At 46.7% G+C, this 25,684-nt stretch overlaps 1 protein-coding gene across 3 annotated transcripts; it reads right to left on the bottom strand.

Moving 5' to 3' along the window:
- Window positions 1-27: 27 nt before the first annotated feature.
- kctd10 (potassium channel tetramerization domain containing 10) lies at window positions 28-24,515 on the bottom strand. 3 transcript variants are annotated; one of them, XM_080208088.1, is made up of 8 exons: window positions 24,439-24,481; window positions 22,631-22,811; window positions 19,068-19,281; window positions 13,000-13,169; window positions 9,363-9,449; window positions 8,494-8,546; window positions 6,524-6,719; window positions 28-1,649 (listed from the first exon to the last, which is right to left on the bottom strand). In XM_080208088.1, the coding sequence occupies exons 3-8, from the start codon at window positions 19,270-19,272 to the stop codon at window positions 1,431-1,433; spliced, it is 930 nt and encodes a 309-aa protein (XP_080064214.1). In that variant the 5' UTR covers window positions 19,273-19,281; window positions 22,631-22,811; window positions 24,439-24,481; the 3' UTR covers window positions 28-1,430. The 3 variants fall into 3 exon arrangements, with proteins under 3 accessions (XP_080064214.1, XP_080064213.1, XP_080064212.1); XM_080208087.1 differs by lacking the exon at window positions 22,631-22,811 and having other exon boundaries at window positions 9,363-9,446; window positions 24,439-24,515; XM_080208086.1 differs by lacking the exon at window positions 22,631-22,811 and having other exon boundaries at window positions 29-1,649; window positions 24,439-24,515.
- Window positions 24,516-25,684: the final 1,169 nt, after the last annotated feature.

The raw sequence follows: 25,684 nt of genomic DNA, 5'->3' as shown, positions 1-25,684 counted from the left end.
GGGGGGGGGGGAAGAGAGCGAGAGAGAGAGCGGTAGAGCCATTATGGAATTAGATGCTCGATGTATGACCAGCTTCTTAAAGCAAGATCAAACTTTGGGCTAACAGAAGTGGTAATTTTTCGAAATTACACTCGTTCCGGTATCCGCTTCGATCAGGAACAGGGATCTGCTCCGACTTGGCCAAAAAAAACGTACTTTTGAAAGTCAGGAAAGCTGAAGACACATTCTGTCCCTGCTGACATCAGTACGCAGTGAATCATGGCCTCATGCGTGTGGGGTGGAGATAAGTCCAAAGGGAGTCAAGAAAAATCCACTGGACAACACAAGTGCATCCCTGTGAGCAACATAACAAAACAGCCAGCCTTTCCATCATCCATTGTTGGGAGAGGTACCCATAAACCGCTTCTCGTTTGCTGCCATGTGGCAGCTCAGGAATCAGAATGAATCCCTGCACGGCAAAAAGCAGAAACTGGAATAAGCTGAGGTAAACACTAGGAAGGGAGAGGAGTGCTACAGGCTGATCATAGCTGGGCATTGGGAATGAGAAGAAAAAGCCCTCTTCTGATTGGTAAGAAAGGACTGAGGAAATCAATCACAACACTTGGCAAATCTTAGTAAGAAAAGCAATGGGTTACAGCCTCCTAGGATTGTGATCGAATGCAAAGACTACAACAAGGACCTCCTAGTTGTTTGGGTGAATCCGGGAGCTAGTGTCTAAAACGGAAAAGCTAAATCTACTATGCCATGGGGAAAAAAAAAATGAGGAATATAACTTGATAGGGACGGAAGAAAGTGAATTTTAGTTCTGACTTAGCAACACCAATTAGCCCAGACAGAAACAGCAGTGAGAAATTACTGAAAAACACACAGCAGGGTTAGCATTGTTCAAAAGAAAAGGAATCAGGCCACATTTTCCATATGATGCCATACGAGAACACGTCTCTCAGCTACTGGTTAACCTGCCGTACACTGCCATTATTTTCAGTTCCGATCAACGAATCCAAAGAGTTCTATCACGATCAAAAGAGTAACTCGCAGAGAAAGAATGAAAATAACTTAACTGTGCAGTGACATTGTCTGTGAAAAGTAATAGTCGAACACATTCTATACAATTTAAAAAGAGGAAAGGCGGAATTGCCTCTTCACCAATAATCAGGGCAGCTTTTAAAGGTTAGAATTTAACCGTGCGATCACAATATCTAGACTAGAGTTTGCTGTGTGTAAGGATATAGCCATACTTTGGTTTTCCATCTACTGCACGTCATGAGGAGTTCCTCAGTCTGGCTGAGATTTATCGATTGGCTTGAACCCATTCACTATTAACAAACCCCACTATGTGACAACGATCTCTCTTTCTCCAGGGGGGACATGGACAAAAGATCAAAAGTTGGATCTATGCCGAGACTCGGCCGAACGGAAGCTGAGAAGCCTCACTGATGGAGGTGCGATCGATCATCTGGTCGTTTGATATGAATCCTCCGAACCCGCTCGATCCTCTCCCGTTCCTCCTCCTCCTCGAGGTGGTGAGATCGCCCTGCCGCTCCTCCAGTCGCCTCCAGTAGGGCGTTGTCTGGTCCGCGCCCATCCTGGGTCTCATACAATAAAATATTCAGAGTCTCTTCATAGATTCGGGCTTCGGGGAACTCAACCTGCAGGAGAGACAAGTCATCAATCCACACCTCAACGCTGCACATCAAACTTTGTCAATTCAAAAAGGCAATCCAACAGCAGAGACTCAGTACACTTTCCTCACTTGACAATGAACTGACACAGCTTTACTACTAGAGTAATTACCAGCTCAGGCAGAATTCTCTATTGGTTAGCCCACAAGCAGCAGTGAGGTCCTTATTTTTTATTCATTCATGGGACATGGACGTCGATGGCTGGGCCAGCATTTAGTGCCCATCCCTAGCTGCCCTTGGAGGGTAGTCATGAGTCAACCACATTGCTGTGGCTCTGTTTCACCCCACATTTACAATATTTGCTCTCTCCCCCCTCGGTGAGCAGATTAGATACCACGCCTAAATTCCAAGAAGAATAAAGACGTTCTTTTTGGTGTCCGGCCAATGTTTAGCCCATATCCAACATCACAGATTTATTATCTTATTACTGTTTGTTGGACCTTGCAATTGGCATTTCCTAGGGTAAAAGTAAAGTCGTTATAGTCCCAGATGACCCTAAGCTGCTATCCCCGAACCCGGGGATAGGCCAGCAGATTTCCTTCCCTAAAGGCCATTAGTGAACCAGATGGGTTTTTCCGACAATCGACAATAGTTTCACGGTCATCGGTAGATTCTTAATTCCAGATATTTTTAATTGAATTCAAATTCCCCCATCTGTTGTGGTGGGATTTGAACCCAGGTCCCCAGAACATTAGCTGAGTTTCTGAATTAACAATCCAGCGATAATACCACTAGGCCATCGCCTTCCCCCTGAAAACTGGGACCTTCAATCAGTAAAAATTGAAAGATTTGTATTTCTACAGCACTTCATGACCTCCGGCTCCAAGAGCTTAAGAGTAAATCGAGTGCTTCTGAAGTGTAGTCACTATTGTACGAGGGGATAGCAGCTTAGGGTCATCTGGGACTATAACGACTTTACTTTTACCCTAGGAAATGCCAATTGCAAGGTCCAACAAACAGTAATAAGATAATAAATCTGTGATGTTGGATGTGGGCTAAACATTGGCCGGACACAAAAAAGAACGTCTTTATTCTTCTTGGAATTTAGGCGTGGTATCTAATCTGCTCACCAAAGAGAGAGAGCAAATATTGTAAATGTGGGGTGAAACAGAAATGGGGCAGCATGGCATCAAACTGGAACTCAAGCTGATGTCTGGATTGGGCCAACCCCAATGTGCATTAACTTGTTACGCAATTTCAACATTTCCTGGTTACATCACTTGAAACACCTTGGTTAAAGTTCACCTAATTCGACCTTCCTACACCATACGAGAATGCAGTCAAAAACGGATTGTTGATTTCAAGTAATTTTACCGCTCTCTCCAGTCCTTCAGCTGCCTGGATGTGTGTCTCAGTCAGTAAGCCACTGATTAATGTGACATGCTATCACGTTGAACAGGATTTTACAGCAACACAATTTAAACTGTATTGATTATACAAGCACTGATCACCAGCCAAAAAACCTTCCAATAAAGCTTCAAACTACAGAGCTTTAATAATAAATTAGTGCAATTTAGCATACGGGGCAGCGTGGTGCAGAGACCAGAGAGACTAAAGGCTCAGGTAGTGAGTGTATAGAGGGAGGTGCAGCTCCCTCTCCACGTGCTCCCTCCAATCTGAGCTGTCAGACACTATTAAAACAGTGGATAAAAATTTTTAACAAGAGCAGCCACTTAAAGGCCGTGTTATTTTTCCACTGAAGAGTTAAACACAGGTTTTATAATTGCACCAGTCATAAATCCTGCAGTTCAGTTGGTGTCAGGAGGTACCTACGCCCCAGAGTAATTGCAAAATGACGGAATTGGTGTGCTCAGGTGATAAAACCATTTGAGCGTTACAACTGCACTTTGTGGTCACAGGTCCTTTGAGTGAGTGCATTTGCCCTATCATTCTCTATTACACTTGCAACTAAATATCCACGGTCATTCTGACAATACCTTGCTTCACGAAAACAAAAACTCTAGCTTCCCTCTCTGCTGAAAGAACTAGAATAGAGCTGGCGGCAGATTATTAATTATTGCACTAACACCACCGAGGAACACTGCTGTTTGATGCTGATCATGGGCAGGAGTAGCTGTGAATCAGGTCATGGATTGAAGCTTCACTCTGCACATTAATCTGGGCTTTCACAGTGTTGAGGAAATGCTGCACTCTGAGTGAGATGTTAAGTTGGGACTCCATTTTTCCTCTTGAGGGAAGGGATGCAAAAATATTCCACGGGATGGGTCTGCTCCAAGAGAAGCGGGGGCCGTTCTCCACTTTCCTGATCAATATTTATCCCTCAATCTCTCCCTTTGAGGACTGTGCCACCAAGAGGGCTTTGGTGACCGTGGACTTTCACTGGATTGATCCGTGAGTTTTGGCAAAGTACAGCAGTGTTTTGCCACTGCCTTCTGCACAATAGCTGACCAGGAAACTTTCCCGCTCTTCCCAGTACATCTGAAGGCAGGAGAGGGGATTCGCAGGCTGATAATTAACCAGTTTGGCCATCTTATGAGTGCACCACCTATGGTCAAGTCCTGAAGTGGGACTTGAACCCAGGGACTTAGTCCAGGAGTAGGGATGCACCATGAGGGCGGCAAGATGGCACAGTGGTTAGCACGGGTGCCTCTCAGCATCAGGGACCCAGATCAATTCTGGCCTCGGGTCACTGTCTGTGTGGAGTTTGCACGTTCTCCTCATGTCTGTGTGGGTTTCCTCTGGGTGCTCCAGTTTCCTCCCAGTCTAAAGATGTGCAGGTTAGGTTGATAGACCATGCTAAATTGACCCTAGTATCAGGGGGATCAGCAGTGTGAATATGAAGGGTTACGGGGTTAGGGGCTGGGTGGGATTGGGGTCAGTGTCGACTTGATGGGCCGAATGGCCTCCTCTGCACTGTAGAGTTTTTATGATTTTCTATGACGACCTCCCCCAACCAGCATCACTGAACTGGATTGCTGTCTGTGGGACCTTTGCAAATCTGCTGCCTTGTTTCTTCCCATTACAACAGTGAGTTACTCCAGAAAGAGCTTCATGTACTGTTGTGTGTTTTAGATTACTTGAAGGTGGTGATAGGCAGTATTAGCAAAACAAACTATTCCTTGATCACTCTGTATACTGCTGCTGTAGACTGCAATCACCTCATTCACACTGAACCGCTTGCTGGAATGCTGCTCACTCAGTAACATATTGGAAACGCTCGGATGAAAATATTACAAAAAAACGCAAAGTAGATTTTATAGCAATAAAGGAAATGGATTGAGTTTTCTGCGATTGCGGCCCCAAGTCACAGAGACTACGGCTCACATAACTGAAGGTCAGTCCAGGACCATTCATCTAGTGTCAGCTGTGACTCAGCCAGTGGCATTTCACCCGCGTTAGGAGGTCGAGGACTGAGAGCAGAAAATCTAAGGCCGCCAACACTCGGGAGGCAGGACTGAGAGAATGCTGCACTTTGAGACAACGTCTTTCAGGCAAGACTCTAAACCAAGGATTCACCTTCCTGCACGGGTGGACTTAAAAGATCCCAAGGTACAGTTTTGAAAACGGGCAGAGGAATTCTCCCCTGTATCCTGGTCAACGCTTTTTTCTGTACATTCCTCGCACATGGCTCTGTAGTCACAGGTAGGCCAGACCAGGTAAGGACGGCAGATTTCCTTCCCTAAAGGACGTTAGTGACCCAAGTGCTCTTTTTCCCCTCCCTGACGATCGATAATGGTTTCATGGTCATCAACAGACTTTTAATTCCAGATATTTTTTATTGCATTCAAATTCCACCACCTGCTGTGAAGGGATTTGAACTCAGGTCCCCGGAACACTAGCTGCGTTTCTGGATTAATAGTCTGGAGATAACACCACTAGGCCATTTATCTCATAGCCAGCATCATAAAGAAAAACCCACTGTAGCTGGTCATTGACACATTGCTGTTTGTGGGAGTTTGCTGTGTGCAAATTGGTGCCATTATTCCAACACTATAATGGTGATTACACATCAAAAATACTTCATCGGCTATAAAGCACTTGAGACTTCCAGTGGTGGTGAAAAATGCTGTATAAACAAATTTTTTTTTGCTCTTCCCATGTAGGGTGTTGGGGAGAATTATAGAACAAACAGGTTCATAGCTCCTTGAAAGTGGAATCACAGGTGGACGGAGTGGTGAAGGCAGCATTCAGCATGCTTGGTTTCATTGGTCAGAACACTGAATACAGGAGTTGGGACGTCTTGTTGAAGTTGTACAAGACATTGGTAAGGCCACACTTGGAATACTGTTTAAAGTACTGGTCACCTTATTATAGAAAGGATATTATTAAACTAGAAAGAGCGCAAAAAAGATTTACTAGGATGCTACTGGGATTTGATGGTTCGAGTTATAAGGAAAGGCTGGATGGACTGGGACTATTTTCCCCGAAGTGTAGGAGACTTACGGGTGATCTTCTAGAAATCTATAAAATAATGAGGGGCACAGATAAGGTAAATAGTCAAGATCTTTTCCCAAAGGTAAAACTAAACGGCATAGGTTTAAGGTGAGAGGGGAGAGATACAGAAGTGTCCAGAGGGGCAATTTTCTCACACAGAGGGTGTTGAGTGTCTGGAATGAGTTAGTAGTAGAGAGTACAATTTAGTCTTTTGAAAAGCATTTATATAGTTACACGTGTAAGATGGGCATAGGGATATGGGCCAAAAACAGGTAATTGGGACTAGCTTATAGTTTAAAATAAGGGCGACAGGGACGAGTTGGGCCAAAGGGCCTGTTTCCATGCTGTAAACCTCTATAACTCTCTGGTCAATGGAGGAACCCGTGCCCGGGTTACATCTGGTCAGTGATCAAAAGGACAGCTCAGCCTCCACGTTAAAAACCCACCTTGGTCTGTTTCTTCTCTGTTGCGTACACGATGGAGGTGCAGCACACCTCGGCGATCTTCCGGCCCTGCCCATAAAAGGACCAGCAGCAGATCTCATCGCCCAGCACGTCCTTAATGAAAAGCACTCGGCCATTGAAGCGCAGCGACAACTTGTCAAACAGCTCGATGTTCTTCAGCATGTTATCATCTGAGTTGCTGGAAGTAGAAGAGAAAACTTCAGTGGTACGGCCAGCAATTGGAATCACGTTAACGAGTCGATCAGAACAGTGAGTGTTCACCCCCTGGTACCAAGGGTACAGCAATGAGAGGCATGATTAGCAGTCAACAAAAATCCTCACTTTTCCTACACAGCAGTTTTGGAATTTCAATGGGCATCAAACTTCTGGGAAATTCTAAGTTTGTGGACAAGAACTATATAAATAAAGTCTATTGCTTCTTTCTTAAATTTGCAGCTAAAGGTTCTAAACTCTGGAATTTTCTCCCTAAATCTCTCCAACTCTTTACCCCTCTTCACAGAATTATAGAATCTGTACCGTGGAGAAGGCCATTTGGCCTGCACTGACTCTCCAACACAGCATCCGACCCAAATCCTATCCCCGTAAGCCCACATACTTACACTGCTAATATACACATTTTGGGATACTAAGGAGCAACTTAGCTTGGCCAATCTACCTAAGCCACACACTTTGGACTGTGGGGGGAAACTGGAGCATCTGGGGGAAACCCACGCAGACACAGGGAGAACGTGCAAACTCTGCACAGTGAGTGACCCGAGGCTGGAATTGAACCTGGGTCCCTAGGGTTGTGAGGCAGCAGTGCTAACCACTGTGCCACAGTGGCTTTAAGACACTCCTGAAAGTCTGCCTCTTTTGTTTTTAACCATTTGTCCTAATGCCCCTTTTGAGACTGGGTGGCAAATTTTGATTTTGGTCACTAGCCCCAAAATCTTGCATGGTCCGCAATCATGCTTTGTTTGATAACACTCCTGTGAAACATAGAAGATAGAAGTAGGAGGAGGCCATTTGGCCCTTTGAGCCTGCTCCACCATTCATCACAATCATGGCTGATCGTCCAACCCAATAGCCTAATCCTGTTTTCTCCCCATAACCTTTGATCCCATTCACCCCAAGTGCTATAACCAGCTGTCATCTTGAATACGCTCAATGTTTTGGCATCAGTTGTGGTAATGAATTCCACGGGCTCACCACTCTTTGGGTGAAGAAATGTTTCCTCATCTTCATCCTAAATGGTCTATCCAAATCCTCAGACTATGACCCCTGGTTCTGGAAACTCCCACCATCGGAAACATCCTCCCTGCACCTACCCTTGTCTAGACCTGTTAGAATTTTCTAAGTCTCTATGAGACTGTTCCCCACCCCACCCCCCCACCTCCAATTCATCTGAACTCCAGCAAAAACAATCCTAACTTAGCCAATCTCTCCTCATATCAGTCCTGCTATCTCAGGAATCAGCCTGGTAAACCTGTGCTGCACCCCCTTGAGTGTGAGAACATCCTTCCTCAGAAAAGGAGACCAAAAGAGCACAATACTCTAGGTGTGGCCTCTCCAAGGTCCAATATAATTGCAACAACACATCCCTGTTCCTGTGCTCAAAATCTCTCGCAATGAAGACCAACATGCTATTTGCTTTGGGATGTTTTATTTTGAAGGTGTCACATGAAATTCAACATTTTCATCTTGAAAGACGTGCTGCCCTCCCCTGCTGCTCGGACGTGTTCCCTGCCCAGAAGGAGAGTTACTGGATAACGATCCGGAATGCAAGCTATGACTGATATTTTCCCATCCTAGTCTCAGGATATCGAAGCCAACTGAATCACCATGCTCCCTCTGCAATGCTCTTAATCAACAGTTGCCTCATATTCCACCCTTTAGGACATCGCAAGAGCATCACTGCATCTTCTGTAATGACTAAGACAGCAGTTGGCACAGATCGGATGGTCTTCACTCACCTGGTGTATGAATATTTGTTGTTGCTTCTGTTGTACAACAGCTTAACTGCAGGCTGTAGAGAGAAAATAATATCAACTAGTTGTGGTTTCATACGTGAAGGAGAATGAGTGGTAATTAATTAGAATACTACCTTGCTGGTGTGGCACGGTGGTACATTGGTTAGCACTGCTGACTCAGTGCCAGGGACCGGGGTTCGATTCCCGGCTTGGGTCACTGTCTGTGTGGAGTTTGCACATTCATCCCACGTCTGTGGGAGTTTCCTCCGGATGTTCCAGTTTCCTTCCACACTCCAAAGATGAGGGTTAGGTGGATTGGTCATGCTAAACTGTCAGGGAGACTGGCTAGGGTAAATGCATGGGGTTATAGGGATAGGGCCTGGGTGGATTTGTGGTCAGTGCAGACTCGATGAGCTGAATGGCCTCCTCCTGCACAGTAGGGTTCTATGGTTCTCAATGGCCCATGGTTCAGGGTAAAGTCACACAGATCAAGTCCAAAGAAATCTCTCTGAATTGCACTAAAGATCCAATGCTAATCTAATCTGGACAGTCTGAATCTAATTCTTAGAGGGGGTGGGTAAATACCATAGCAGAGTCTGGGAATTGGCTCAAACTGGCAGTGCCACTCAAGGTTCAGAATGAGAAATGGAAACATTTTACTCTCATGCTGATGGACTCCAGTAGGTCTACATAGAGCTCTGCTTCACTTGGGCAAGACTTAATACCCACGCTGGATAGAGAAAAATACTGGGAGTTCCATGTCTAACAGTGAAAGGGGAAGACATATCTGGGGGTTGGGTGGTGGTGGTGGGGGTTGGTGATATACCACAGATGTCAGCAACATGAGTAACGCATTCTCTGATTGCTCTAACCTTATTGGAAGTGGCTATTAATCGCTGTTCCTCCTTGTTAGATGTGATGACAGGAACTTTACAGAAAGGCTCATAGGTTTCTTTCTGCTGTAAAAGAAGCACAAGCACCTCAGAAATCTCAAACATTTCCAACCCAAAACCATTTTCAAACATTTAAAAAACATTGAAAGTACAGCTTACTTTCTCTGTCATAATTTCAATAAGTGTTCAGTAATCAGTACTGGAAAAGATTCCAAGTTGTAACAATCAGACAGGTCAGCATCATGCTTCTGCTCACCCCTCCTAATCATCGGCACAGTGGTTAGCACTGCTGCCTCACAGCCCCAGGGACCCAGGTTCGATCCCGGCCTCAGATCACCATCTGTGTGGAGTTTGCACATTCTCCCCGTGTCTGCATTGGGTTTCCTCTGGGTGCTCCAATTTCTTCCCACACTCCAAAGATGTGTGGGTTAGGTTGACCCTAATGTCAAGGGGTTAGCAGGGTAAATATGTGGGGTTGCAGGAATAGGGTCTGGGTGGGATTGTGGTCGGTGCAGACCTGATGGGCCGAACGGCCTCCTTTTGCACTGTCAGGATTCTATGATTCTACCAATCTCCCCCTCTGTGGCTGGCCAATTTGGGAAGATGTTTTGTGGCGGTCCGTGCAGTTAAAAGTGATGAATAAACATACCTACTTGTTGATGGCTGGCCTCCAATGTACGTACAATATTAAATTTACAATCATTATTCCAAGATCTCTTTTCAGCATTTCCCAAGATAGTTAAACACCACTAATTATGCTCCCCGCCCCCTCATTTAATTGCTCAGTGCAAAACCCCAGAATAATATTGGGGGCTTAAGGGATTAAATTACAAGGCCTTGAACTTGGCTCATATTTTTCTGAATTTTGATGGCTGGTTGTTGACCTAATGGAGAATATTTATATTGTAAAGAGATTCAATGAGATAAACTCTGGTGAGATGTTAAACTCTTGAAATGAAAGTTGGACCATCCAGAAAATCAGGAAATACTTCTTCACACAGGGGACAGAAATCTGGAATTCCCTTTTCCCAATGTGGATGCTGCGGATCGCTCGAAGTTTTGAAGATTTAAAGTTTATTAGTGCACAAGTAAGGCTTACATTAACACTGCAATGAAGTTACTGTGAAAATCCCCTAGTCGCCACACTCTGGTCGCCTGTTCAGGTACACTGAGGGACAATTTAGCATGGCCAACGCACCTAACCAGCAAGTCTTTGAACTGAGGGGGGAAACCGGAACACCTGGAAGAAATCCATGCAGACACAGTGAGAACGTGTAAACTCCACGGACACCCAAGCTGGGAACTGAAGCTGGCACCCTGGCTCTGTGAAGCAGAGTGCTAACCACTGTGCCGCCCTTGAAGATTGATAGATTTTTGTTAGGTTATCAAAAGTTATGGATCGAAGATGGGTGGATGGAAACGAAGCACAGATCATTCATGACCAGTTGGAAATTGGTTAAATAGTAAACCATAACAAAATTTTCACTGGAAAGACAAAGGCTATGGGGAGACTTGATAGAGGTCTACAAATTTATGAGGGGCAGAGACAGGGTGGATAGTCAGAAGCTTTTTCCCAGGGTGGAAATGTCAATTACAAAGGGGGCACAGGTTCAAGGTGAGAGGGGAAAAGTTTAAGGGAGATATGCAGGGGGAGTTTTTCACACAGTGTTGGGTGCCAGTAACACGCTGCCAGAGGTGGCAATGGAAGCAGACACATTAGCAAAATTTAAGAGGAATCAGATTGGGAGGGAACAGAGAGATATGGACCAAGTAAGGACAAAAGGTTTTTTAAATTTAGTTAGAGCATCATGATTGGCACAGGGTTGAAGGGCCTATTCCCTGTGCTGTACTTTACTTTGTTTTAATAGGTGGGGGAAGTGACAATCTTTTCAAGTTGGCAGAATTGGATGACTGATGGAAACTAATGTAATGCATAGACACGGAAACGTTGGAAAAGGAGGTTATTGGGTCCCTGTGTCCCAACATTGATTTAGCAACGTAACCAATTCCCTTAAACTTCGGAATCTAAGCCCCCGATGTAAATTAGATATTGCCGTATTTCTGGGGCTCTTCATTTAGTCCATCACCTCAGCAAGTACAACTCCCTAGCTAATAACCACTGTTTCCTCTCTTTCAGCCTGGACGGCACGCAAGATTTCATCAGAGGATTTTGGAACTCTGTGCAAAGTGTGTTGTACTGGGGTGGGGGGGGAAACCAAGCATGGTTCTGGTCACATCAGGAGCATATTCAGGAGTTAAAAAGCAGGGCAGAGAGGTTGAACGAGGCAGACAGATCTCCAGCAGAGAAACTACGGCCTCCGTTTAGATAAGCTGAGGCTCCTCAGACTCAAAGGAGACCTGATAGGAGTGGATGAAATAAAGGGAGTGAGAAAGAGAAGTTGAACACGTTCTGAAAAATGAGGATAGGAGTTCCAGGAAACCTGGAAAAGCAAGACTGTGAAATGCAAGTTTAGGACTGAAATTAGTACAAGGATGAGAATGCCAGGAACGGTGCTTGGAATCATTGAGAACAGGAGGTCCATTCGGCCCACTGTGGCTGTGCCAGCTCTTTGACACATCTATCCAATTAGTCCCACTCCCTTCACTCATTTTCCCCCGTATTTTTTTTTCCCATTTTCAAGTATTTCTCCATTTCCTTTTCATCACGTGGCGGAAGCAGATTCATTCAGAGAGCATTCTGCAACCTAACAGCTCAGTGCACAAAGAAATCTGCCGAATCTCCCTTCTGCCCCCCCACTTCCTCCCTCCCCCGCCAGTGGAAACAGTTTCTCCATCAAAGAAAACCTTCACAATTGGAGCAATGAGACTGGAATCAATGAGGAAACTAGTTGTTATAAAAGGGAAAGCTGCAAGTCTGGCAGTTTGGGGATCAAATAGATTGTGTGCTTGTACCTACTGTAAAACAAACAAAGAAAATTACAGCATAAGAACAGGTCCTTTGGCCCTCCAAGCCTGCACTGACCATGCCACCCGACTTAACTAAAACCTCTACCCTTCTGGGGACAGTATCCCTCTATTCCCATCCTATTCAGGTATTTGTCAGGATGTCCCTTAAAAGTCACTACTGTATCCGCTTCCACTACCCCTCCTGGCAGTGAGCTCCAGGCATCCACCACCTTCTGTGTAAAAGATCTGCTCGTGCATCTCCTTTAAACCTTGTCCCTCGCATCTTAAACCTGTGCCCCCTAGTAAGTGACTCTTCCGCGCTGGGAAAAAGCTTCTGACTATCCACTCTGTCCCTGCTTCTCATAATCTTGTAGGCTTCTATCAGGTCTCCCCTCAACCTCTGCCGCTCCAGTGAGTGTGAACCAAGTTTCTCCAACCTCTCCTCATAGCTAATGCCCTCCATATCAGGAAACATGCTGGTGAATATTTTCTGTGCCTTCTCCAAAGCCTCCACATCCTTCAGGTAGTGTGGCGACCAGAATTGAGCACTATATTCCAAGTGTGAACTAACTAAGGTTCTATTAAAGCTGCAACATGGTTTGTCAATTTTTAAACTCAAGTTGATGAAGTCCGAGGGAGCGAGATGCTTCGAGGACAGCCCATTACCGCTGACCAGGGGATCTAGGGAAGACCGTGAGGGTGGATTTACCTGAAGGGCTGCTTGGCACTCCTCCACCAGCCCTTGGACTAGGTAGTACTTTGCCTCGGCCAAAAGTTCCTCGATTTCGCGATTGGTCTCTGGGAGAGGAACAGCGCCATCACGCAGGTAGTTCAGGACCGCGCCAAAGTGCTTTCCACAACGGTCAATTAGGATCCAGCCTGCAAGGACAGGAAAGGTTTACATTCTCATCTCAGCCCATCACCTCGATCTTTGACGTCTTCCTCACCTCTGCGAGCATCCCCGCCCCGTCACCACACCCATGTGGTCGCATTCAAAATCAATTTGGGATGGGGTGGCAAAAGAGAGAGGGGAGCCTGGAAGAACTCTCCACCTTGGCTCCTCGTGGGAACTGATACTAAAATAGTCAAGTTACAAAAAGCAGAAATCGCTGGAAAGTATTCAGCAGGCCGGAGGGGGCGGGGGACTAACAAGTTGACATTTCAGTAGCTGACGGGAGGGCATTGGCCTGAAACTTCAACTCTGTTCCCCTCTCCTGCTGAGATTTTCCCCGTCTTTCCTGTTTTTATTTCAGATTTCCAGCATCTGCAATATTCCATTGTTTCACTAGCGGATGGTCAATATTTAGTCGCTGATGATGGTCGCGTTTTCTTCCAATGAAAAGTATTAGTTGATTAGTTTTCAAGCAGTGATTTCCCACTCTGATATCTTTCTGCTGAGAGGCAGTTAGATCATTGCATTTACACAGCGATTATTTGGACAAGTTACCTGTCGAGTTAAGTGTGCTCAACTCAGCTGGAGACCTTTTCATCTCAGCTCTAAGTACTTTTAGTTGTCAGCCCTGCTTCCTACACTAGAGCACTAATTCTACTCTGAAAAGAGAAATGAAGGGGTTGTGTGACAAGCCCACAGTTAACTCAGATAGGCTGCCTCTCCTTCCTGGCTGGAGCACCAGTTGGGCATACTTAGCAGCTCTTCATCGCTGTGTGACTAATGTGAGAATCAGAAAAGGGGAGGGGGAAACTGTAGAAACCTGCAGAGCTTACACCTCCAACGTGCACAGAAGTTAGCACTGCTGCCTCACAGTGCCGGGGACCTGGGTTCAAGTCCAGCTCGACTGACTGCCTGTGCAGTGTCTACACATTCTCCTGCGACTGCATGGGTTTCCTCTGGGTGCGTCGGTTCCCTCCCATGGTCTAAAGATGTGAAGGTTAGATGGATTGGCCTTGCTAAATTGCCCCTTGGTGACCCGGGATGTGTAGTTTTGATGAATTTGCCATTGTAAATGTGTAGGGTTACGGGCAGCAGGGGCGTCTGAGTTTGCAGAGAGTTGGTGGAAGCTTGGTGGGCTGGATGGCCTCCTTCTGCACAGTAAGGATTCAATGATTCTAACATGCCTGCCATCTTAGCTGTCACTCACTGTTCCCCCGCATTAAAAAAATGATTTTGCAAACAGCTGTTTTAGCACCAAAGTTCCTCTAGGTGGAGCAGCTGTCCCACTGGAATTGCGTATGCTCAGCACTGCCCTCATGAGGAATCTAGAGGCAGTGCAAAGTGGGAACCCCAGCACTGAACAAGAATGACGGGATGTCAGGAAGATTTGTACTCGTGTTGCCTTCTGCGACTATCAGCCGTCTCAAAGCAGCCAATGGAAGTCTAGTCACTGCTGTAATGTAGGAAAAGTAGCAGCCAGTGTGTGCACAGCAAGATCCCACAAACAGCAATGTGATAATGACAGCTTTTATTCTGCAACATTTTATTGATATCACCTCCCTGCTTCTCTCTGAAACAGCGCCGTGGGATCTTTTACACCCAACAAGTGGGTGGATGGAGCCCCCAGTTTAACGTCTCATCTTACAGTGCAACACCCCACCCCGCCCTGCAGCGCAGCACCACAGTGCCAGGCTGGATTTGTGTGAACGAGCCCCGCACTGGAACACGAAACCGGGATCTCGGCAACCTGGAGGTGGGAGCATTGCCAACCTCACACACACTGCGTCCCACTGAATTGAATAACAGGAAATGGCAAGCCTGCAAAATAAAAAACTGTCTGCAATTGCCCATTCTAACTTGAAACTGGGCAGAAAGATTAAGTCCACGCAATTCCACTGTAATTCAGAGTCAGGAAGACTAAAAGGTCCCAAGAGGAATCTTTTCACCATTAACCCGAGAAACTACATGGAAGCTCGAGAGCAAACAAACACGGAATCACAGAATTCTACAGTGCAGAGGAGGCCCTTCAGCCCATCAAGTCTGCAAGAAGAAGCGGCACGATGACAGAGTGATAAGCACTGCTGCCTCACAGCACCAGGGACCCAGGTTCAACTCCTGGCTTGGGTCACTGTGTGGAGTTTGCACATTCTCCCTGAGTCTGCGTGGGTTTCCTCTGGCGTCTGAAAGATGTGCTTGTTTGGGTGCACTGGCCATGCTAAATTCTCCCTCAGAGTACTCAAACAGGCATCAGGGTGTGGCAGCTAGGGGACTGTCATAGTAGCTTAATTGCAGTGTTAATATAAGCCTATTTGTGACACTAATAAGTAAAATAAATTGTTTAGACGCTCCAGCTCTTTTGCTGATCTGAAAGCGGATCAATCCTGTGGCTCCAGCTTGATCAAAAGCAGGATAAAGGGCTGTGGGGAAAAGGCAGGGAATTGGAGCTAGGATGAGATGGAGATCAGCAATGACTATATAAAACGGCAGAGTAGGTGCAAAAGGTTGAGTTGCCCACTCTCGCTCCTAATTCCTATGTTGTTCCTTTCCCCAGAATTATTTCCCCCATTATTAGAATTCCAGCATTTCTCACACCAATTAAACTGTTAAGCTGGTTATTTTCCACTAATCTTGTCTGCAGTAAGTAAAGTCTGTGGCCCCTTGAGCTGCTTTGCTCCTGCAGCCAGGGGTCTAACTTAACCCTTTGTGCACTGCTCCCTTGCAGCATTTACTTGCAGAGAGTGCTGTCATAAGAACATAAGAAATAGGAGCAGGAGTAGGCCATCTAGCCCTTCAAGCCTGCCCCGCCATTCAATAAGATCATGGCTGATCTGTCGCTGCTCAGTTCCACATTCCTGCCCTCTCCCCATAACCCTTAATCCCCTCGCTTATCAAAAACCCATCAACCCGCGTCTTAAAAATATTTAGCGAGGCAGCCTCCACCACTTCAACGGGTAGAGAATTCCAGAGATTCACCACCCTTTGAGTGAAGAAGTTCCTCCTCAACTCCATTCTAAACTGCCCCCCCTTTATCTTGAGGCTGTGCCCCCTAGTCCTACTGTCCTTTCTGAGCAGGAAGAGTCTCTCCACCTCTATCCTATCCATCCCATTCATCATAAGTCTCAATGAGATCTCCCCTCATTCTTCTAAACTCTAACGAGTACAAGCTTAGTTTATTCAGCCTCTCCTCGTAGCTCAACCCCCTCAACTCCGGTATCAGCCTAGTAAACCTCCTCTGCACTCCCTCCAAGGCCAAAATATCCTTGCGTAAGTGCGGTGACCAAAACTGCACACAGTACTCCAGCTGTGGCCTCACCAATGCCCTATACAGCTGCAGCAAGACCTCCCTACTTTTATATTCAATCCCCCTCACTATGAAGGTCAGCATCCCATTCGCCTTCCTGACCACCTGCTGCACCTGCAAGCTGGGTTTTTGCGACTCATGCACAAGGACCCCGAGGTCCCTCTGCACCATCGCCTGCTGCAGCTTTTCGCCACGTAAGTAATAGTCCTTCCTACCATTATTCCTACCAAAGTGGACCACCTCACACTTGCCAACATTAAATTCCATTTACCAGTTCCTGGCCCATTCGCCCAGCCTATCTAGATCCCTGTCCTTCTGGTGAAACCAGCTGCTGCTGTCAGTCTCTTCATATCACAACTGAACACTGGAAAAACCAACACAGCTGATCCTTCCACTGGTTAAGCACAGGTGGCATTGCATTGTCACAATTTCGGAACTGACTGTCAAGTCAACAGGAACAATGCAGTGATTTGACAGTCTATCTTCCATAAATAGATAGATATAACCATATAAACACCGTGGTCACAACAGCAGGTCAGAGGCTGGGACTTATGAGTAAGTAAACTCACCTCCTGTCTCTCCAGAATCTGTCCACCATCTACAAGTGCTCAACAGAGAAGTTCTGTTGAAATTCTCCCCACTTATCCGGATGAGTACAGCTCCAACAACACACAAGAATTCAACATTAGCTAAGGTAAAGCAGCCCCCACTTGATTGGCTCCCCTTCCACAAACATTCATTCCTTCCACTGCCAACAGTGTATACCATTCACAAGGTGCACTGCAGCAATTCACCAAGGCTCCTTTGACAACACTTTCCAAACCTACCTAGACCTTTATTACCCCTTGGTGGGGTTGGGGGGAGAGAAGAGAGGAAATGAGAGGAGAAGCGTTTTTACTCAGGGGGTGGTGACAGTCTGGAATGCATTGCCTGGGAGGGTGGCGGAGATGGGATATCTCACGTCCCATAAAAATTGCCTGTTGAGCACCTGACATGTTATAATATTCAGGGCTACGGGCCAAGTGCTGGTAGATGGGATTTGGTAGGAGGTCAGGTTTTTCTCACGTGTCGGTGCAAACTCGATGGGCCGAAGTGCTGATTCTATGATCTGTTTTTGTGACATTGACGAAGGTGTGAATCCCAGCTGGAATACAGGACAGCTTCACTGCTCTTTCGAAATAATGTAAGAAGTCTCACAACACCAGGTTAAAGTCCAACAAGTTTATTTGATAGTAAACCCACGAACTTTCAGGGTTTGCCCCTTTGTCAGGTGAGTCGAAAGTTCTGGTCACAGACAGAGCATATAAAGGCACATACAGTTTACAGAACAGAGTGTGCTTTTATATGCTCTGTTTGTGACCAGAACTCTCCACTCACCTGACGAAGGGGCAAACCCTGAAAGCTAGTGGGTTTACTATCAAATAAACTTGTTGAACTTTAACCTGGTGTTGTGAGACTTCTTATTGTGTTTACCCCAGTCCAACGCTGGCACCTCCACATCATGACTTTCAAAATAATGCCATGGGAATTCTAATCGGTCACCTTTGAGCAGACGGGATCTCACTTTGATACCTCGTTCAGCAGTGTCGCATTCCCTCATGACTGCACTGGAATGCCAGCCTCGATATTGACCCTGAAGATGCCCGAGGATAACCTGAACCTACGATCAATGAACTTGAGAAGGGAGGCTGTTGCCAACTGAGCAGTGCTTACTGGTAATTAAAATCTGAGCAACTCTTAATTCTATGACGGCCAGTGTGTGGCTTGAGTCCTGTACCAGATCACTGTGAGCTATTCAGTACTTTGCATCCCTTTTAGAAGGGTTGGTGCTATTTTCTCACTCAAATATTTCAGGCATGCAGATATCTGGATTTGGTCAGAGAGAGAGGGGGAAAACAAGCCAAGTGGCTTATGTGAATCACATCAGGCTGGGAGCCAAGGAATTTGTTGCAGAAATGCAATGGGAGCTTTTAAATTTCCTGAACAAATAAGGCAATGTTTTCCATCATTTTAAATGGTTACAGAGCAATTAGCACACAGCAATATTCTCCCCCGATATGAACATGAATAACCCGGATAAAGAGTGAAAAAGCAACACAGGGGGGAAGTGGCTCCTGTCCTATGACTCCCCCTTCCTCTCTTTTGCCAGTCATTCACTGTTATATCCCTCTCTTTCCCTCCCTCCTTCTACCTCTTTCTCCTGCCCTCCCTCTATCCCTCCTTAGTCTCTCTCCTCCCCAGCCCCCTTAGCTTTCCAACCCCAGCCTTCCCCTCACTGCAACCGCCCTGTGGCAGCGTGTTTCACATTCTCACCACTCCCTGGGTAAAGTTTCTCTGGAATTCCCCAATGGATTTATGAGCGACTATCTTAGGTTTATGGCCCCCCCCCCGCCCCCCCCATTCAGGTCTTCCCCACAAGTGGAAACATCTCCGCACTGATGACATTAACCCCTTCCTAACCCTGAAGTCCTCTATCAGTCTTCTCTCTTGTTGAGCAGAGTGCTGTGCTGCAGCCTGTTGAGTCTTTCTCTGGGGCCGGCTTATACAGGCACGACAGTAGCTGGCTTGGCGAAGCTCGAATTACCTTCACTGTCTGTCAGCACCTCCATCCTGCCACTGAACATGGCCTTCAGCATGGTGTCCTGCTTGGTGAGAGTCTGCATGGTGGTGTAGTACAGAGCGCCGCCCACGTTCAGCTTGACATACTTGGAGCTGGGACTCGCCCCTTTGAAAGAGGTGGTGCGGGTTGATGCTGCGGGCACGGGACTCACCGCACTTTCTCCGGACATTCTCTCTTCCTGCGAAACACAGCAAGGCTCAGTTAGAGAGAGAAGGAAAAACCTGCATTTGTGTAGCCCTTTTCTCACACTCAGGATAATCCTGTACATGTTACTGCCAATGAAGGATGTTCACTGCTATAACGGAACAACCAATTTATGCACAGCAAGCTCCCACAAACAGCAATATGATCATGTTTATTAATTAGTGTCACAAGTAGGCTTATATTAACACCGCAATGAAGTTACTGTGAAAAATCTCCTAGTCGCCACACTCCGGCACCTGTTTGGGCACACAGAGGGAGAATGTAGCATGGCACCAGATTATCTGTCTCTGTGGTGTTGATTAAGGGTTGGATATCGGCCAGGACACCAGAAATAACCACACTGCTCTGCTTCAGAGAAATGCCATGGGATCTTTTACACCCCTCTGAGTGGACAGTGTCCTGTTTAAGTGGTTTAGTTCAAAGACAGCCTCTCTGACAGTGCAGCACTCGCTCTGTACTTCCCCAGAGTGTCAGCTTCCGTGCTCTCGCCTCTGGGGTGGGACTTGAACCCACAACCCTCTGGCTCAGAGTTGGGAGTGTTACTCACTGAGCTGCGACTGACAATTCCCCACAGCGTCCTCATACACCCGACGATGCTCACCCCCTCATCCTCATGCCTGAAAGTGCTCCCCCCGCCTCATCCTTACACACCTGACAATGCCACCCCCGTCTTCACACACCCAACAATGGCCTGCCCGCCCTCACCTCATCGCAGCAGGTTACAATACCAACAACTTGACTGCAGAGGTAAGTTCTTAGCGGTGTTTGAAAAGCAGCAAGCAGCTTTGAGAGGGAGTTTTAGAAACCAGATATCCGAAGCATTGCCACTGAGGATGGGGCAAAGGGAAAGGGGTTTATGGATAAGAGACCAGTGACAGAGGTACACACGAAGTTCACTCATTCAACACAGAGCAACAAGACTCCTGTGATCTAAGTACCTGTAAAACGAAGGGGTACTTGCAAGATTAAACGAGGGAGAACAACCACCATTAATAAACGGATTGGGCTGAGAAAGACTCAGTGCAGTGAAACTGCAGTGATGAGGCCACACTCATTCTCCACCTGCACGATGTGGATGGCTGTGTTTGTCCCATATGGGAAGACAATGCAAAAGGCTCAATAAAATCCATCACAACTACCAGACAGAACAGTTCCCGACTGATCAGAGACAAGGAAGCTCAGTCTGTCCAATCTTCCCAAAGCAGCTGCGATCGCCAGCTCTTTCTGATCAGATTTCTGCCATGTCAATATTCCACCTTCATTCCCCAAACCAAAACATTGTGGTGTTTACACTCACTGACTGACCAAAACCTACTGAATTCCGCATCGACACCCTTCATAAAGTGAGCAACTCTGATAATGACAGGTCAGACTGAACAAGCAGAGATGAGCTGTGGATCAGTAGGAGTGCCACCATCTTATAGACCAAACTTGCTGAACTCTGAACGAGTGCCTGATCGGACACGGTTTGTAATAAAGGTGAGTGGAGGAAAACGGCAGCACCTCGCCCAGTGACGTATCCTAGTGTGATAACACAGCTCCCGGCTCGATTACATTCTGCAGCAAATCCGAAACATTACGCTCCTTGTGTGAGGGACGGGTGCTGCGGTTTTCCAGCAGGATGCAAGCACTGGAGCTTTTGGGAACTGTTGGCTCCGGAAGTCACAGCACAATAGAAAACTGGAAGGCTGCAGGAAGCAGTGGGCTCACAAACCGGACGTTCCCTATTGTAAAGGCACCTGCCCAGTAACTTGACACAGTGCTCAGTGCCCCCACAGCTCCAACGCTGCTGTCTAAACACTAGCCTTTCAGTCACATCAACCAAACCAGCACTCCGAGGTACAATCCACATTGTCAGAGACTAACACAGTACTTCCAGCACAACCTCCAGTCCCTGACACCCCACAGGCCCCTGACACCCATTAGTACCCCCCCCCCCCCAAAGCCCCCGACACCACCAGCCCCCCACAGGGCCAGATACGAGCCCCCACAGACCCCCACCACAAGCCTCAGCCCTGCGCAGGACTATATGAACAGACCAACTCACTTATGTCCATTAGGGATGGAAATCTGCTGCCCTTACCTGGTCTGGCCTTTATGTGACTCCAGAGCCACAGCAATGTGGTTGATACTCAACTCCCCTCAGGCAACTAGGGATGGACAATAAATACTGACCAGCCAGTAATGCCCATGTCCCACGAATGAATTAAAATTCTCCCACAGCCCAAAGTTCATCCCTCAATCAACATCACCAGGGAAGCAAATGCAGGTTAATGAATCATGCTTTTGACAGAGTCCTACTGTGTACAAACTGGCTGCTGAATTTGGCCACTTTACAACACTGGTTGCAAGAAGTAACTGGGTGATTGGGAAATGTTTCAGGCCTACAGAGGATGGGGAAGGTGCTACCTGAATTTACATCCATTCCTCTTTGGCCTTTCACTGCAAGGATCGGATTCAACAACCGTTGGAAACACTTCAGCAGAAAACAAACTCATTTAACTTGGACGTGAATTCTGCATCTAGCCCCACCATATTGTCCTTCTTTCCTCACTGGCCGCTTTAGACCAGGAAGTAACTGCAGCCAGTAACTGTGTCCAGGGCTGTCTTGCTATAACTGCGATCATGAACTCAGCAACAAGGAGGGAGAGGGAAAGAACCGCTTGTCCTACAGCCATCTCTCTCTGCTGATTTAGTTGGCCCTAAAAAACCCTCAGGTAATACTACATTGGGTACAGCACACCAAATATAGGCCACATTGTAGCAGCCAGACCAATAAATTGCCTTGGGCTTTGGAGACTCAAAACACACATTGTTAAAAACAAACTGAGACAGAGCAACTACGAAAGATTGTGTAACACTCAGGGCTGGACAATATGTAAAACTTAGAATCACTACTGTGCAGAAAGGAGCCATTTGGCCTGTCAAGTTCACACTGGCTCTTGGAAAGAAAATCCCATCCAGGCCCTCCCCTCTGCTCTATCCCCATAAACCTGTACATTTATAATGGCTAATCCACCTAATTTTGGACATGAAGGAGTAATTTAGCACGGCCAATCCACCTAACTTGCACATCTTCAGATTGTGGGAGGAAACCGGAGCACCCAGAGGAAATCCATGCAGATACAGGATGGCACGGTAGCACAGTGGTTATAACTGCTACTTCGCAGCACCAGGGACCCAAGTTCGATTCCCGGCTCGACCCAAATAGGCGCTGGACTGTGGTGACTAGGGGAATTTCACAGTAACTTCACTGCAGTGTTAATGTAAGCCTTGTGACTAATAAACTTTTAACTTTTAACATGCAGATTGCACACAGTCACCTGACACTGGAATCGAACCCGGGTCCCTGTCGCGGAGAGGCAGTGTCAACCACTGTGCCGTGCTGCCTTAACACATCCTAATTCTAAAACCGATTCCCTCGTCTTCCTCTATTTGCGTTTCCTCAGACTTGCATGACTTCATCAACCAACATTTCCAACTTCCTTCTTGGCAGGTTCCGGCCTATACACATATGTAAACTATTTTAATTGCAATACAATCAGTAACATATAATCATTTCCACATAGATGAACACAAGTAGAAATCCTGTCAAATGTTTTTATGTAAAAACTGTCAACTTCACTGAATGGAGCAAGTCTTATTTCAGTTTAAAATGAGGACAGCTCAAACACTTCATTCCAAACATGTGAAAATAACAGTTGTTCGAATGATAGGATCCAGCTGCAAACAAGTGCAACTGGGTTGATATCTAATTGACCACAGCAATCTTGCTCGCTAGAATAAACTATGAAGTCTCATAACACCGGGTTAAAGTCCAAGAGGTTTATTTGGAATCACGAACGTTCAGAGTGCTGCTCCTTCATCGGGTGAGTCACCTATTGAAGGAGCAGCACTCCAAAAGCTCGTGATACCAAATAAACCTGGTGGACTTTAAGCTGGTATTAAGACTTCCTACTGTGCCCACCCCAGTCCAACGCCAGCATCTTTACATCATCTCTAGAATAAAGACAATGCCAATTATTTTAATGTAATAAAAATTAGTCTTATTGTAAAATATTGATAATATATTAATACTACATCAATACCTAAGGAAATACAATGACAGAATGACTGTAACAGGAGACTATTCAGCATCTCAAACCTGTTCTGCCATTTAATGAGCTTGTTGCTAATTTTTGACATAACTCTATACACCATGCATACAACTGACAGCCCCATTGCCCTTTAAAGAATGGTTTCACCACAGGAGACCATTCAGCCCATGATGCTAGCTCCTTGCAAGAGCTCCACTCACCAGCCCTTTCCCTGTTAACCTACCAATGTTTCTCCTTTCAAGTATTTGTCCAATTTCTCTTTGAAAGTCACAAATGAACCTGCCGCCAACACACACTCAGGCAGCACTAATCTGCTTAATTTCAGCTTCAAGGTGAACAATCGACCTTGCATCTCTTTTAGGAACTTCACTCCTGAAAACTCTTTCAAAATATCCAACGCTGTGCCTCAGTCACAGGCTCCTCAACCCGCAGAAACGGATTCTCTCTCTGTTCGCAGACACAAAAGCTATGGATGAGTGTGTGTGAGTCAGACAGAGAGAGGTCATATCCCCTTTTCTTTGTGCTCCCACTTCTGTTTCGGTCCACATCCAACACTTGTTGCTCTCTGTGATGCCTTGCCCTTACCCTGTAGCTTGCTGCATGTGAGAAGATGTCTGGTGTTTATAACAGAAGACAGTGTTGAGCTGTGTATGTAAGCCTGACCTGGGTTTCTATAAGATTTCCCCAGGAAAATATTACCCAACAACTAATGACAGAAAGCGAGAAGAGTATGCCAGCCTCCCCTCGCTCCCAAACTGACCCTCAACACCATGCCTGACCCTTCTTCCCAACCCAGACTCACAGCCCCCTCACATCACATCACATCCATCGCACCCCACCCCCACCCCCAGCCCCTCTCTCCCTCCCTCGCCCCACCCGAATTGAGAAAGCTCGGACCCTCAGACAAGCTCCGTTTTATTCGGCAGGAGCCGGGTTGGAGAAAGCGGGGTGTCGAGCCCTCTCTACCCGGGTGGGATCATCCACCCGAGACAAACCCCTGATTAGAGACCAACTTCCATAACTTTCCCACTCACCATCAACCCCACCGCCTGCCCTCATCCCCAGCGCACTTCCGCCGGCGCGTCACTTCCTCCAATGTCGCAATCCGCCCCCAACATACGTCACTTCTGCCCCTCAGCAACAGCCGCACCCCGGTATGCGTCACTTCCACCCTAATTATCACATCCGTCCCGCTGTACGTCACTCCCGTCACTTCCGCCCCGCAGGCTCTATCAATCCGTAATTTCCGTCCCGCAGTGCATTGCCCACATGCGTCACCTCCGCCCCGCAGACCATCTCTCTCTCTCGCTCCCTCTGTCACTTCCGCCCCGCAGGCTGTCGCTCGGCCTCCGTCACTTCCGCCCCGCTGTTATTTCAGTGTAATGTTCCTCCCTTCAGTTTGTTTCTTGGTTTGGTTAAAAGTCAGTGAAATATCAACTCTGGCTCTCTCTTCACGCGTAGTGCCAAACCTGCTGCGTGTTTCCTGCATTCTCTGATTTTATTCCCCTCTATTGATGTCTTGTTGCTATAGGAACAAATGAAACAGGACAGGAGTAGACCATTCAGCCCCTTCAGCCTGTCCCACCATTCAGTCATCCCAATGCCATTGTCCCTCACTATCCCCATCACCACCCCCTCCCCCTCCTCCCCCAATAACTCCAAAAACTAGAAAATATCCTAAAATGCTGAAATGTTTTGCTTCAGGGGAGAAATGCAGTGATCAGGGAGTATCTTCCTATAAACCAACCTCCTTCAGTTTAAACTGGAACGACACAACAGCCCAGCACTGCTGCCTCACAGCACCAGGGACCTGGGTTCGATTCTGGCTTGGGTCACTGTCTGTACAGTGACTGTGTGGAGACTGCATGTTGTCCCTGTGTCTGTGGGTTTTCTCCGGGTGCTCTGGTTCCCTCCCACAGTCCGAAGATGTGCAGGTTAGGTGCATTGGCTGTGCTAAATTCTCCCTCGGTGTACCCGAACAGGTGCCAGAGTATGGCAACAAGGGGATTTTCACAGTAACTTCATTACAATACTAATTTAAACCTACTTGTGACACTAATAAATAAACTTCCCACTTTTCACCCTCCATAAGCTCCAAAACACTGCTTCCTGTGTCCTGACTCACACTAATCTCCATTCATCCATCACTTTCGAGCTCATTCACCTACATTAGCTCCCAGTCAATGCCTCAAATTACAACTTTCATCCTTCCATTCCAATCCCTTCAATGCATAGATCCTCCCGGAATCTGTAAACTCCTCCAACCCACTGCAGTCCTCC

The sequence above is a fragment of the Carcharhinus amblyrhynchos genome, chromosome 20 (genome assembly GCF_965287045.1).
Source record: "Carcharhinus amblyrhynchos chromosome 20, sCarAmb.v2.hapA, whole genome shotgun sequence".
NCBI classification, from domain to species: domain Eukaryota; kingdom Metazoa; phylum Chordata; class Chondrichthyes; order Carcharhiniformes; family Carcharhinidae; genus Carcharhinus; species Carcharhinus amblyrhynchos.
Note: the sequence above shows the minus strand (reverse complement) of the source record. Positions and strands in the feature narration are given on the sequence as shown.

What these genes read in the sequence shown, in the direction of transcription:
- kctd10 (XM_080208086.1), bottom strand. An exon ending in AGTGCCAAGCAGCCCTTCAG is followed by an intron (nt 9,450 to 12,999) that starts GTAAATCCACCC and finishes CTTCTTTTACAG; the next exon opens with CAGAAAGAAACCTATGAGCC. An exon ending in AACAAATATTCATACACCAG is followed by an intron (nt 6,720 to 8,493) that starts GTGAGTGAAGAC and finishes TTCTACTTCCAG; the next exon opens with CAACTCAGATGATAACATGC.